The 16,373-nt window shown below is 35.7% G+C and overlaps 1 protein-coding gene across 3 annotated transcripts in view; it reads left to right on the top strand.

The window, feature by feature from the left end:
• ANKRD31 (ankyrin repeat domain 31) overlaps window positions 1–16,373 on the top strand; it is a 167,310-nt gene that overhangs the window by 117,169 nt on the left and 33,768 nt on the right. For all 3 annotated transcript variants that reach the window (XM_031666228.1, XM_031666227.1, XM_031666229.1), the window contains 2 exons: window positions 13,587–13,749; window positions 15,295–15,410. In XM_031666228.1, coding sequence (XP_031522088.1) covers window positions 13,587–13,749; window positions 15,295–15,410 — 279 coding nt within the window. The remainder of the gene's footprint in view (window positions 1–13,586; window positions 13,750–15,294; window positions 15,411–16,373) is intronic.

The raw sequence follows: 16,373 nt of genomic DNA, 5'->3' as shown, positions 1-16,373 counted from the left end.
GATAAAGGGATCAATTCAGCAAGAGGATGTAATAATTCTAAACACATATGTGCCCAACACTGGGGCATGCCGATATATAAAGCAAAAATTATTAGATCTAAAAGGTATAATTCAATACGATAATAGTTGGGGACTTCAAGACTCTACTCTCAGCATAGGATAGATTATCTAGACAGAAAACTAATAGAGAAGCATTGGATTTAAGCTGAATTTTAGACCAAATGAACATTTACGGAACATTTCATCCGATAGCTAGAGAATACACATTGTTCTTGTGAACACATGGGACATGCTCCAGGATAGACCATATGTTGGGACACAGAAAAAATCACAACAAATTTTTAAAAAGTGAAATCATATCAAATATTTTCTCAAACCACAATGGAATAAAACTAGAAATCAATAACAAGAGGAACTTGGAGATGGTACACATACATAGAAATTAAACAGCATGCTCCTGAATGACTATTAGGTCAAAGAAGAAACTAAGAAGGAAATAAAAAATTTCTTGAAAGAAATGAAAATTGAAATACAACATACTAAAACTTAAGAATAGCTAAAGCAGTGCTAAAAAGGAAGTTTATAACACATTCTATCCATGTAACCAGATATCACATAGTTCCCATAAAGATGTACAAATATTGCATATCCATTATAAATAATGGATCACAGACCTAAACGTAAGAGTTACAATTTCCTAGAAGAAAACATAAGAGAAAACAGTGATTTTGAGGTAGGCAAGGATTTCTTAAGTAGGACATAAAGGACATGAATTCTAAGTGATAAATATTGATAAATTAGACTTCATAAAAATTAAAAACTTGTTCTTCAAAAACACTGTTAAGAAAATAAAAAGGCAGTGACTTCTGGTTCCAAAATGGTGACATGGAAGCAAGCTGACTTTATTCCTTAGCACAGAAAGCCAAAAACAAATATACAGTGCCAAGATTTTCACCAGTAATACCCCGTAACTCAAATATGAAGATGAAACAGTTCCCAGGGCCACAGAGATATGAAAAAACTCCAAGCAGGCAGAAGGCAGTAAGATAATTGGACTTGTATGTCTGCCATACCCCTCTCTTCAATTTGCCAAGTAGTAAGCACACAGAAAACTTCCCCCCAGATCACAGCTTCTATGCTGAATAAAGTGAAACTGAGTTGGACAACCAGTTTCTCCACCATTTTGGGTTTTCTGGCAGGAGACCTGTCCCTCCTTCAACCCACAGGAAGCATTGGGAGTGCATGAAGGCAAAAATATTCTTGAGAACAGCCAGAGGCAAAGTTAGGGTGGGGAAGAGGTGGGACTACCATTGCCAACCCTGGAAACTCCACTCTATAACTTGGCCAAAGGAGATGCCAAATCAGAGTGACCGTTCAGCAGCACCACCTTCTGCCTTCTGTAGAAGATTTATTCCACAGTTTTCTTGGGTACAACCCCCTAGCCAGCCTTTCTACACTACTGGATGTCTCCTTTGGGACCTTACCCATTTGAGACAGGTGACACTCTGATTGTGTTCTTCAACTGAGTCAAACCTGGACATAAAGTGCTGGTGCTGAAAAGAAAGCAGAGAACTAGATGGAATAAATGAAAGAAAATTAACAGGTAAATTACAAAGAATCTCTAATCAAACATATGCAATAAATAGCAAAGTAAATCAGATAGAGAAAACTGGAATAAATAATCCTTCAAAGCAAAGATAGACATACATCTACAAGAAGCAGCAGCAAACAGGCAAACATGATCTCTTCAAACAGATAAAGCAAAGAACCAGTGACTGACCCTAATGAGACAACAATATGTGAACTCTCTGACCAAGAATTCAAAATAGCAGTTTAAAAGAAACTCAGTGATCTCCGAGATAACACAGAAAAGCAATTCATGAATTTAATATAGAAATATGACAGAGATTGAAACAATTTTTTACACCAAACAGAAATCTTGGAACTGAGAAATACATTTGCTGACCTGAAAATTTTGGTAGAGACTCTTGGCAGCAGAATGGATCAAGCAAAGGAAAGAAGCAGTGAGCTCAAAGACTGGCTACTTGAAAATACACAGAGAAAAAAGAATGAAAAGGAATGAAGATCATCTACAAAATACAGAAAATTACCTTACAGAATGGGGGAAAATATTTGCAAGCTATTCACCTGACTGCAAATAAAATAATCAACAAATGGGAGCGACAATTGACAGAATGGGAGAGTATATTTGCAAGCTATCTGAGGAGAGATTATTACCAGAATATATAAGCTCAACCAACTCAGCCAAAAAAAAAAAGAAAAGCAAATTATCTGATTTTAAAATGGGTAAAAGATCTGAGTAGATGTTTTTCAAAAGAAGACATACAAATGGCTAACAGGTATATGAAAAGATGCTCAGCATTACTGATTATCAGAGGAATACAAATCGAAACCACAAAGGATGTCATCTTACCCCAATTAAAGTGGATTTTGTCAAAAAGGGAATAACAGATGCTGGTGATGATGTGGAGAAAGGTGAATTCTCATACACTGTCAGTGGGAATGTAAATTAGCCATGTACTATGGAAAACTGGGAGTTCCTTGAAAACTAAAATGGAGAACTACCATATGATCAACTTGGTTCCACTGCACAGGTGTATATCCAAAAGAAAGAAAACCAATACATTGAAGCAATATCTATACTCCCATGTTTATTGCAGCACTCTTCACAATAGCCAAAATATGGAATCAACCTAAGTGCCCACCAGTGGATAAATGGTTAAGGAAAATATGGTATATTTAATATTAGCCAATATATGGAATAGCCAAAATATGGAATCAACCTAAGGTACTTACCAATTGGATAAATGGTTAAAAGGAAAATATGAGTATATATACTGTAGAATACTATTTAGCTATAAAAATGAAGGAAATTCTGTCATTTGCAGAAACATGGATGGAATTGGAGGTTATTGTGTTAAGGGAAATAGGCCAAGCACAGAAAAACAAATACTGCAGTTTCTCACTTCTGTTTGGGAGCTAAACAAGTGGAACTCATGAAGATAGATTGGTGGTTACCAGAGTCTGGAAAGTATGGGTTGGGGTGGGGATGAAGAGAGGTTGATTAACGGGTATGGACATACAGTTTGATAGAAGAAATAAGACCTAGTGCTTGAAAGATCAGTAGGGTGACTATAGTTTACAATAACCTGTTGTATATTTCAAAATAGCTACAAGAAATTAAAATGTTTCTAGCATAAAGAAAAGACAATTTTTTTTTTATGTTTATGGGATATTTAATGACTTCGAGGAAAATATTAAACTATTACACAATCAATGACTATAAAATCCTATGATCTTACGATTTTTTTTAAAATTTATTTATTATTATTATACTTTAAGTTGTAAATTCTATGTGCATAACATGCAGTTTTGTGTATATATATACTTGTGCCATGTTGGTGTGCTGCCCATCAGCGTGTTTACATCAGGTATAACTCCCCAGTGCAATCCCTCCCCTCCCTCCCCTTGATGGGCCCGGTGTGTGATGTTCTCCCCTTCCTGAGTCAAGTGATCTCATTGTTCCAGTTCCCACCTGCGGGTAGGAACATCGGTGTTTAGTTTTTCTGTTCTTGTGATGGTTGCTAAGAATGATGGTTTTCCAGCTGCATCCCATGTCCTACAAGGCCTTGAAGCTCATCCTTTATGGCTGCATGAGTATTCCGTGGTGTATATGTACCACATTTCTTAATCAATCCTGTCACTTTGATGGACGGTACAGGTTGATTCCAGAGTCTTTGCTATTGTGAATGAGTCAACACTGCAATAAACATAGGTGTGCATGTGTCTTTATAGCAGCATGATCCCCCTCAATCTTTAGGTATATACCCAGTAATGTGATAAGCTGCGGTCATATGGGTACATCTAGTTCAAGATCCTTGAGGTCATGCATACTGTTTTCCATAATGGATTTGAACTAGTTTACAATCCACCAACAGTGTAAAAGTGTTCCTATTTCTCCACATCCTCTCCAGCACCTGTTGTTTCCCTGAAAAACTTTTAATATTCGCCATTCTAGCTGGTGTGAGATGGTATCTCATTGTGGTTTTGATTTGCACCTCTGATGGCCAGTGATGATGGAGGCATTTTTTCATGTGTCTAGTGGCTGTATGAATGTCTTCTTTTGAGAAATGTCTGTTCATATCCTTTTGCCCACTTTTTGATGGGTTGTTTGTTTTTTTTTTTCATAAATTTGTTTGGAGTTCTTTGCTTAGGTTCTGGATATTAGCCCTTTGTCAGATGAGTAGATGGCAAAAATTTAAGAAAAGACAATTTTTAAGGTGATACATAGCCCATTACACTGATTTGACCTTTACAAATTATATAAATGTATTAAACTATCACATGTACCCTAAAAATATGTACATCTATTATGTATCAATAAAAAATAAAATTAATAAAGAAAAACTCTCACATTTACCCTGAAAATATGTACATCTCTTATGTATCAATAAAAAATAAAATTAATAAAGAAAAGAAAAAGATGAACTCTGATTGAGAGAACATATCTCCCAAAACATACATCTGCTAAAGGACTTGTATCCAGAATGTACACAGAACTGTTAGAACTCAAACAACCCAATAAAAAGTGGGCAAAAGATGAGGACATTTCACCCAAGAAGATACATGAATGGCAAATAAGCACTTAAAAAAGATTCTCAGCAGGCTGATTATGGTGGCTCACTCCTGTAATCCCAGCACTTTGGGAGGCCAAGGTGAGTGGATGCCTGAGGTCAGGAGTTCAAGACCAGCCTGCCCAACATGGTGAAACCCCATCTCTACCAAAAATACACAAATTAGCCAGGCATGGTAGGGCACACCTGTAATCCCATCTACTCGGGAGGATGAGGCAGGAGAATCACTTGAACCCAGAAGGTGGAGGTTGCAGTGAGCCCCGGTCTTTCCACTGCTCCAGCCTGGGTGACAGGAAGTTCTGTCTGAAAAGTGCTCAGCATCATTAGTCATACCCTCTGGAATGGCTAAAATTTAAAAGACTGAAAATACCAAGTATTGGAGAGATTGCTAGTAGAAATGCAAAATGGAACATTTGGAAAAACAATTTGGCAATTTTTGTTACATGAAATATATTACATATTTACAAAGTATTGGACCACCCCTTGGTGTTTATTTATCTAAGATAAATGAAAGCTTTTTGTCCACACAAAGACTTGTACTAGAATGTGGATAGCAGCTTTATTCATAATAACCTCTAACTGGAAGGGACCCTAAATGTCTATCAACTGATAAATGAATAATTAAGTTGTTAAAAGGAACAAACTTTTTTTTTTGAGATGGAGTCTTGTTCTGTCACCCATATTGGGGTGCAGTGTCACGTTCTCTGGTCACTGCAACCTCTGCCTCCCAGGTTCAGACAATTCTCCTGCTTCAGCCTCCCAAGAGTAGCTGGGATTACAGGCCTGTGCCACCAGGCCCAGCTAATTTTTGTATTTTTAGTAGAGACGAGGTTTCAGCATGTTGGCCAGGCTGGTCTCGAACGCCTGACCTCAGGTGATCCACCCGCCTTGGCCTCCCAAAGTGCTGGGATTACAGGTGAGAAACAAACTGTTGATATACACGACAATATGGGTGAATCTCAAAATCATCATGCTAAGTCAAAGAGACCAGACACAAAAACTACATTCTGAGCTCATTCATGTGAAATTCTACAAAAAGCAAAATGTAAAGCAATAGAGGCAGATCATTGGTTCCCAGAGACCAAAGAGTCATGGTAAGTGATTGACTGCAGAGGAGCAGAAAGAATTTTTTGTGATGGTAGAATGTCTCTAAGTCATTATTGTAGTAGTGATCACTTCAGTAAGGCTTTTTTTTTTTTTAACAAATTAAAGGCCTATTTCTTGGTCACATAATCTTTGCCAAGCTCTTTGGCCCTCAGGCCCACTCCATCATGTTATCTGGAGCTCCCTCCCAACTTTAGCTTTAGCTTTTCCTGTTTAGTGCCTTTTTACCCTGTTGCTGTTTAGACTTTTCCTGTGGATGACTGTTACTGAAAAACACTATTCAGGATCCCATTCTCTCTGAGCTGAGTTCTCTGTGTTCTCCATACTAATACATTAAGTGCATCTTTTTTAGTATATTAAAGTCAAGGCCTAGAGAAGGTCTCATCTTAACACACTGGAAAAATAGTCGTTTTTAATATAGCATATGTTTTTTAAAGTCCTAGAGTTTACTTTTCTGAGGAATTCACTCCAGTCCTCCTCCACATATCATGTTTGGAATAAATTTCTGCAGATTAAAGGCCCACCATCTCCAGTTTGCTAAATTAATCTCAGGATGGTCTCAGGAATCTGTGTTTTGAAAGAATCCAACAAGTGATCTTACTGATCAATCAGGCTTAGAAACTACTGGATTGAGGTAGTTTCTGACTCTATCTTTTAAAAACAGATGAATAAAATCTTAATAAAAATCTTAATAAATAGATAAAGTATTTTATCTTTTCATACCTTTACTCAGACTCACTAAGGTGTACAAATGCAGATTTTATCAGACGTCTTTGCAGAATACTTTTTCACATGCCATTATCTGCTGTCTCTCACTACTACAGTTGATCTTTTCACTCTCTAAAGGAAAGCAGGGTATTATCTAGCTAGTTTTATTAGGAGACTACTATGTGCCAGACATTTTACAAGGGCTCACTATTTAATTCTCATAGATGATAAAAATGAAGTTAGAGACAATGATAAGTAACTTGGCCAAGGATGTAGCTAATAAGTACCAGGGGTGAGGTTTGTGCTTGGTTTTAAAACAAGGGTATTTCTCTTTTTAAATATAGTTGTATAAATTTAAAGAGTACAAGTGCAGTTTTGTTAAATGGATATATTGAGTAGGGATATATTCTGGGCTTTTAGTGTAACCATCACTCAAATAGTATACCTTGCACTCATTAATTAATTTCTCATCCCGGAACCCCCTCCCACTCCCTACCCTTCTGAGTCTCCAGTGACTATAATTCCACACTCTGTCCATGTGTACACATTATTTGGCTCTTACTTATAAGTGAGAACATCCAGTATTTGACTTGTCCCTGAGTTGTTTTCACTTAACAACATGGATGGCCTCCAGTTCCATCCATGTTGCTGCAAAAGACATGATCCCATTCTTTGTTATGGCTGAATAGTATTCCATTGTGTGTGTGTGTGTGTGTGTGTGTATTTACCACATTTTATTTATCCAGTCATCCACTGATGGACACTAAGGTTGATTCCATATCTTTGCTATTGTGAATAGTGTTACAGTAAATATTTGAGTACAAGTATCTTTTTAATATGATGATTACTTTTCCTGTGGGTATATACCCAGTAGTGAGATTGCTGGATTGAATGGCAGTTCTATTTTTAGTTCTTTGGGAAATCTCCATACTGTTTTCCATAGAGGTTGTACTAATTTGCATTCCCACCAACAGTGTATAAGCATTTTCTTTTCTCCACATACTCATCAACATCTGTTATTTTTTGTCTTTTTAATAATAGGCATTCTATTGGCATAAGATGGTATCTTAATGTGGCTTTAACATTTCTCTGATGATTAATGATGTTGAGCATTTTTTCATATGCTTGTTGGTCATTCGTGGGTCTTCTTTTAAGAAATGTCTATTCGTGTCTTTTGCCAGTTTTTTAATAGGGCTATTTGTTGTTTTGTTATTGTTGTTGAGTTGTTTGAGTTCCTTGTAAATTCTGGAAATTAGTTCTTGTAGGATTCATAGTTTGCAAATATTTTCCCCCAATCTGCAGGTTGTCTGTTCACTTTTTAAATTATTTCCTTTTCCATGCAGGTGCTTTTTAGTTTAATATAGTTCCATATGTCTGTTTTTTATTTCGTTGCTTATGGTTTCGAGGTCTTATGAATTCTTTGCCTAGACAAATGTCAAGAAGAGTTTTCCCTAAGTTTTCTTGTAGAATTTTTATAGTTTCAGATCACAAATTTAAATCTTTTATTTGTCTGTATTTGATTTTTTAATATGATTTGAGACTTTCTTCCACATATGACAATCCAATTTTCCCAACACCATTTATTGAAAAAGATATCTTTTTCCTAGTGTATGTTCTTGTCACCATTGTCAAAGATCAGTTAGCTATAGATATGTGGCTTTATTTCCGGGTTCTCTATTCTTTTACATTGATCTATGTGTCTGTTTTTATGCCAGTACCATGCTGTTTTGATTATTATAACCTCACAGTATAATTTGAGGTCAGGTAATATGCTCTCTCTAGCTTTGTTCTATTTGCTTAGGATTGTTCCTGCTATTTAGGCTGTTTTTCGGTTCCATATGAATTTTAGGATGGTTTTTTTCTCATTCTGTGAAAAGTGATGTTGGCATTTTGGTAGGAATTGCATTGAATCTGTAGATTGTTTTGGCAGTATTCTCATTTTAATTATATTAATTCTTCTGATTCATGAACATGAAATGTTTTTCCATTAGCTTGTGTCACCTGAAATTTCATTCGTCAGTGTTGTAGTTTTCCTTCTTTCACCTCCTTGGTTAACTATATTCCTAGGTATTTTATTTTATTTTTTGTAGCTATTGTAAATGGGATTGCCTTCTTGATATGGTTTTCAGCTTGATTATTATTGGTGTATAGAAATGACACTCATTTTTGAATATTGATTTTGTATTCTGAAACCTTAGTGAATTCAATTATCAAACCTAAGAATTTTTTGGAGGAGTCTTTAGGGTTTTCTAGGTTTAAGAGCATATTGTCAGTGAACAGAAATACATTATTTCTGACTTCTTTTCCAACTTGGATGCCTTTTCTTTCTTCCTTTTGCCTGATTGCTCTGGCTAGGACTTCCAGTACTAAGTTGAATAGGAGTGGTGAAAGTGGGCATTCTTGCCTTATTCTAGTTCTTAGGGGAATTGTTTTCAGCTTTCCCCAACTCAGTATGATATTGGCCATAGGTTTGTTGCATATGGCCTTTATTATTTTGAGGTATGTTTTTTCTACTTTGCCTAGTTTGTTGAGAGCTTTTATCATGAGGGGATGTTCAATTTTATCAAATGCTTTTTCCACATCTATTGAAATGATTATGTAATTTTTGTCTTTAACTGTGTTTATGTAATGAAACACATTTATTGGTTTGTATATGTTGAGCCATCCTTGCATCCCTGGAATGCAACCCACTTGGTCATGGTGTGTTATCTTTTTGATGTGCTGGTGGATTCAGTTTGCTAGTATTTTGTTGAGGATTTTTGCATCTATCTTCATCAGGGATATTGGTCTGCAGTTTTTTTTATTTGTTTGTGTTCTCGTCAGACTTTGGTGTCAGGGTGATACTGGCTTCGTGTAATGAGCTAGGGAGGATTCTCTCCTGCTCAGTTTTTTTGGAACAGTTTCAGTAAAATTGGTACCAGTTATTCTTTGTATGTTTGATAGAATTTGACTGTGAGTTCATCTTGACCTAGGCTCTTTTTTTTTGTTGGGAGGATTTTTGTTATTGGTCTGTTGAGGATATCTAGTTCTTCACGGTTCAGTCTTATGAGGTTTTATGTTTCCAGGAATTTATCCATTTTCTCTAGGTTTTTTAGTTTGTGAGTGTATGGTAGAGTCTGATGATCTTTTGTATCTCTGTGGTGTCAGTTACAATGTCTTCTTCGTTTCTTGTTATGTTTATTTAGATATTCTTTCTTCTTGGTTAGTCTAGATAGCAATTTATCAACTTGTTTATCTTTTCAAAGAACTGACTTTTCAATTCAGTGATCCTTTGTTTTTGTTTTGTTTTGTTTGGTTTGTCTCCATATCATTTAGTTATACTCTGATCTTTGTTATATTTTTTCTTCTGCTAGCTTTGGGTTTGTTTTTTTCTTGTTTTTCTAGTTTCTTGAGGTATGACGTTAGGGTGTTAATTTGTAATCTTTCTATTCTTTTGATGTAGGCATTTGATGCTATAAAACTCCCTCTTAGCACTGCTTTGGCTGTATCCCAGAGGTTTTGGTAATTCTGTCTCCATTTTCCTTTGTTTCAAAAAAATTTTTTGAATTCTTTCTTAATTTTGTCATTGACCCAAAGATTATCTAGGAGTGTGTTGTTTAATTTCATGTATTTGTACAGCTTTGAGAATTCCTCTTGATATTGATTTCTAGTTTTATTCCATTGTGTTCTGAGAAAATACTTGATGTGATTTCAATTTTTTTCAAATTTATTGAGGCTAGTTTTGTGGCCTAACATATGGTCTATTTGGGAGAATGTTTCACGTGCTGATGAGAAGAATGTATATTCTGTGATGTTGGATAGAATGTTCTGTAAGTGTCTATTAGGTCCATTTGGTCTAAAGTTCAATTTAACTCCTGTGTTTCTTTCTTGATTTTCTGTCTCAGTGATCTGTCTAGTGCTGTGACTGGGGTGTTCAAGTGCCCCAGTATTATTGTATTGCTATCTGTATCTTTCTTTAGGTTTGGTTTAGTAACATTTGTTTTATGAATCTGGGTGCTCCAGTTTGAGTACCTATGTATTTAATATTATTATATCCTTTTGTTAAATTGATATCACCCTTTATCATTAGATAATGATCTTTGTCTCTTTTTATACTGTTTTTGATTTGAAGTTGGTTTAATTTGTTATAAGTATAGCTACTCCTGCTTACTTTGGTTTTCATTTGCATAGAATATCATGTTCCACCCATTTATCTTTGTTTGTTTGTTTGTTTGTTTTTGACAGAGTCTTACTCTGTCACCAGGCTGGAGTGTAATGACACAATCTTGGCTCACTGCAACCTCTGCTTCCCGGATTCAAGTGATTCTCCTGCCTCAGCCTCCTGAGTAGCTGGGATTACAGGTGTGCGCCACCACACTTGGCTAATTTTTGTACTTTTAGTAGAGAGGGGGTTTCACCATGTTCATCAGGCTGGTCTCAAACTCCTGACCTCATGATCCACCTGTCTCGGCCTCCCAAAGTGCTGGGATTACAGGCATCAGCCACTGTGCCCTTTATCTTTCATCTATGTGTCTTTACCAGTAAAGTGAGTTTCTTGTAGACAGCATATAGTTGGTTCATTTTAAAAATCTGTTCTGCCTATCTTTATCTTTTAAGTGGAGCATTTAATTCACTTACATTCAAGGTTAATATTGATACATGAGGTTTTCTTCCTGTCATGTTGTTATCACTAGTTGTTTTATGAATTCTTCGTTTCTTCATTTTTTTTCTTCTGTGTCTTTGTGATTTGGTTCAGTTTTTTCTTTATGCTATGCTACCTCTAGGCTAGAAGAAAAACTAAGAGATTATCCTTAATAATTTCTACTGGCCCATTTGCTCCTAAATTTATCTGCCTCTTTATCCTTGGACATAAGCAGAAAGATTAAAAAAATACTTTTTCCACTGGCATATAGTATGTCTCCATTTTAACAAAATCCTGACCATCTTTTCCTAACTAGAAGGTTTTTCAGGGGTGAGTTACTTGCTTGCCTTTTGCAAGTGGGATCATTGTTTTTCACTAATTGACTTATACTATAATTCATTTTTTTGAGACAAGGTCTTGCTCTGTCACCCAGGCTAGGGTATCACTGCTCACTGAAGCCTCGACCTCCCAGGGTCAAGTGATCCTCCAGCCCCAACCTCTCAAGTAGCTGAGACTAGAAGTGTGTGCCACCACACCCAGCTAATTTTTAAATTTTTTACAGAGAAAAGGCCTCACTATGTTACATAGGCTGGTCTCGAACTCCTGGGCTCAAGCAGTTTCCTGCCTCAGCCTCCCAAAGTGCCGGGATTATAGGCATAAACCACTGTCCCTGGCTGACTTATACCTTAATCCAGTTAATAACCATTCTTTACTTTGGTCAATTATAAATTTATTTTTAATACACAATTTAAGAGTTACTCAGAGCAACCTTATTTATATTAGAAATTTTTTTCTCCTGAAAATATCACATCCTCTTTGACCTTAGTTTCCTTTTATCTAAAATGATGGGGTTTCTAAGTTTCCCTCTATCTTTAATATTCTGTGAAGTTTGTCATTTAGTATACAAGTGGCCAACAAACATGAAAAAAAAAAGTTCAGTACCACTAATCATCAGAGAAGTGCAAACCAAAGCCAGAGTGAGATATCATCTCACACCAGTCAGAATGGTTATTATTTAAAAGTCAGAAAAGAACAGATGCTGGTAAGGTTGTGAAGAAAAGAAAACACTTATACACTGTTGGTAGGAATGTAAATTAGTTCAACTACTGTGGAAACAGTTTGGAGATTTCTCAGAGAACTTGGAACTACCATTCAACCTAGCAATTCCATTACTGGGTATGTACCCAAAGGAAAACAAATTGTTCTACCAAAAGACACATACACTTGTGTGTTAATTGCAGCACTATTCACAATAGCAAAGACATTAAATCACCCAAGGTGACCATCATTGGTGAACTGGATAAATAAGATGTGGTACACATATACCATGGAATACTATGCAGCCATAAACAAAAACAAAATCATGTCCTTTGCAGCAACATGGATGCAGCTGGAGGCCATTATTCTGAGTGAATTAATGCAGGAACAGAAAAATCAAATACCACATTTTCTCACTTATAAGTGGGAGGTAAATATTGGGTACACATGATCATAAAGATGAGAACAGTAGATACTGAGACTACTAGAGAGCGGAGAGAGGGAGGAGGGCAAGAGCTGAAAAACTCTCTGTTGAGTACTGTGCTTACTACCTGGGTGATGGGATGATTCATACCCCAAACCTCAGCATCATGCAATATACCCATGTAGTAAATCTGCACATATATCATTTGAATCTAAAATAAAAGTTGAAATTATTTCCTTAAAGTTTGTTATTTAGGACACATATTTCTGTATGGAGAATATTGAAATGGGTATTAGGTTTCTAGGCTAGTTCATAAAACCTCCTGAACAAGTAGTGTACATAAAATATTGTCCAAATAGAATGTTATTCAAGTATGTCTAATCACAAATTATAATGTTGTTTGTAATATAGCCGCGAAGCAACTCTTACCCCACTTTTATACCCTATCCTCCAGCAGCTTGGAGAAGGACAAGAAGCTGTGTTAGAGAGATAGATTCAATCCTTCTGGGTGTCAGAAATTCCATATTAAGACGCAAGTGGCTTAATCTGCACAACATCTAGATCTGTGCTGCCCAATATGGTAGCTACTAGCTACTTTTGCTATTTAAATTTAAATTAATTAAATAAAAAATTGATTTCTTCAGTCACATTAGCCACATTTCAAATGCTCAAAAGCCACATGTGATTAGTAGTTACCTTATTGGACAGAGCAGATATAGAACATTTTATTATTACAGAAAATTCTACTGGGCAGTTATTGATCTAGAACTGAACCTCCCTATGCCTACTTCTTACTGCAATGAATGCAGCATATTGTACTTTCATGTCTTTGTGTTTGGTTCTCTTGTGAGGACTAATCAGTCCAAATTGGATTAGTCTGCAATTGCCACATCAATTTTAATAAAAAAATTTCTTGACCTGAGTTTGAAAACTTTCTTTTGATAGCTTTTAATGCTTGGCAGTGGTGTTCGTGATGAAAACAGAAATTATTCATCTTTGGTGTCTATAGAGATAACTTTGAAAAAATACTTTGTAGGCAGCTGAGATTCTACTACAAAATGGAGCAAACCCTAATCAAAAAGATCAAAAACAGAAGAGTGCTTTGGATGAAGCAGATGATGAAAAAATGAAAGAATTACTAAAATCTTATGGTGCTATTGAGACTGATAATAGAGATGAGAGAGATGCTATAGTCAATGGTATGTATATCAATATTGCTGCTATTTTATACAGAGATATATCTCTGTTTAGGAAAATCTTCTGATTTGTTGTGTAAATTGTTTCATAACTAGGATAGATGTGTCCTATGTTTATTAAACTCTTCAAAAGCCATTATTTATTTTTAGAAATTAGCATTTAAAAATATGGTGTAATTTATAGATCATATGATCCTATTGGATTGGAGTTACATGTTGAAATGAAACCTATAGCATTCATCAAGCAAACATTAATCTCCCTAACATTAGATTTGAGATAGAGATATAATTGAAGCCAGGCAGATCAGCTTAGTTGTAGTAGGGCTGGAAAAGGGGTGACATTATACTGAAGTTTTTGCAACTAAGATTCCATTACTTCAAAATTTGTAATGATGCATATATCAGTTGGATTCATGCCAACTTTTAAAGAATCTAGTATTCTAGCATATTAGTTTTTTAAAGGAAATATACTTGTATATGTGTAATATATTTTGCAATGAAAAGAATATTTCAAGGGAATGTATGTACAATCAGGCAAAATTTTATGAACCATTTTAGCAATACTTTATACTTTATTAAGTATTGAGGAGAGGGAATTGTTCTTCCTTTTCCCTCATGCTCAAACCTTGACTCATAGAAGAAGATACTCAGGAATATATCTATATTCTCACCATGAGGGAGAATGCTGGGGAGAGCAATTGTGTAACACACTTCTCCCCTAGCCTACCAACATCCTTACCAACTGTTGATTTTCACGGAAGAATTACTAATATAATTGGTCAGAGCTAAGGATATTCATTGTGTTATATTTCACCAGTGGGCTAGATCATGGATAGGTCAAGGTCAAGAGTGAAACAAATTTCCTCTTTTCATTGCCTGCTACGATATAGTAAGTCCATAGGGTCAGGGCCTTTCTCAGAGGCCCAGCCATTTCACACTCCCTCTTCACAGCTATACCTGAAAGTTCCCATGATTTAGATTAGCTCAGTTTATCAGGGAAGTCTTGCATTTGGAGTTCTTGATAGATCTATTGTAAAGTGATAGATCTATTCCCACATATCTACTGTTTTTTGTTTCCTTGATCAGGTACCCCAGAAGGATGAAGAATATAGAGTACACTCATAATATAGAGAAAGGGAATCCAGAATGGGAGTAGGGTCCAAGAGAATTTACAGAGGCATTAATCAAGTCATGTGGACGTTGGAATCAGATAAGATCTGGTTTCAGTTCTGTGTGACATTGGGCAACTTCTTGAACCCCGCTAAGCCTCACTTTCCTCTTCTGCAAAATGGATATAATAAACTACCTACTTCACAGGTTCATATGAAGATTAAATGAGATGATTTATGGATAGTTTTTGGCACCCAGCATGTGACAAGTGCTCAGTAAATGTTAGCCATAAGTAGCCAATTGATGATGATGAGTACTGATTAAGATATAATAGTTGTAGACTTGACTTAGCCATCTCATCTGCATCACATTAAAACTGAAAAATAAAACTATATTTTTGCATATTCTTATTATATTTTCTAATTTTACTTTTTAAAGAAAAAATTCCTGCTGTCCAGTCTAAAAGACATAAACAGTGTTTTTGTGATGACGGCAAAACTATTGATTCACCTTTCCTTTCACACCAAGAAAGATCAAGTGAAAGCCTTTCTGTGGTGAGTGAAGTTAAAATTACTTCGTTCTTCATCTTAGAAAATGCCATTCTTTGAGTCAGCCAGTTAGTTATTGGCTAACGGCAATACTCTCCATTTTAATAACACAAAGATTGAAATTTTTTTATTATAAAAGATAAGATAATGAACAGAATGGGCCTGGAAGTTATGCTGTGTGGTTAACTCTTAATTATTTGCTTTGAATACAGAACTGTGGAGTAGCTGCTATCCTTTATACCTAGTTTGAGTTCTTTGGCTACTTCTTGTCCATAGACACTGCCACTGTCATAAATGTGTCTTTACTCACTTCCATAAGTGTCTAGGAGATGCAGGATATAGAAAAGATTCTGGAATCCAGACAGAGAAGAGGATTAAGCAGCCTGGTTTAGCTAACCTTGATCCCATATGGTTTATAGTAATACAATTTGCTGCAAAACCCACCATGTAAAAGGTAGCTTTTGAAAAAAAGAACATAGCAGTTGCTTAATAAGATATATATATTGATTGAAATTCTTAGTTAGACCAAAACACAAAGCTTAACTAGACACAAAATCTCAACCAAGGTAGCATCCTCAGTGAAACCTTATTTGGATAAGTCTTGGCCCATAGTGTCCAAGACTGAATACATTTACGATACAAGCAAAGCAGAAAGGAAAGTTGGCACCAAAAGATGTTTCTTTGTCCTAATCTGTGGATAGAGCTTAGCCTGGGCACAAATTCTCATCTTCTGTTTGCTTTTATAACCATAAATCGTTCACTGTATAAAGCGGTAAACCTTAGTGGTGTTTTTATTTTTGCTTGTTTTTTATATTTGTATTTTATAATTTCACTTGGATACATTTAATAAATGACAGCAGTAAGATTGCTGTACCAAATAATTAGATTATTTTATTACGTACTTTTTGAATATCTTTTGTGAGCACCAAAGTAAAATTTCAGGGCAACATATTTCAGAAGGCTTTGAGG

The sequence above is a fragment of the Papio anubis genome, chromosome 5 (genome assembly GCF_008728515.1).
Source record: "Papio anubis isolate 15944 chromosome 5, Panubis1.0, whole genome shotgun sequence".
Taxonomy (NCBI): Eukaryota; Metazoa; Chordata; class Mammalia; order Primates; family Cercopithecidae; genus Papio; species Papio anubis.
The sequence above is the reverse complement of the archived record's forward strand: the minus strand, read 5'-3'. Positions and strand labels throughout refer to the sequence as shown.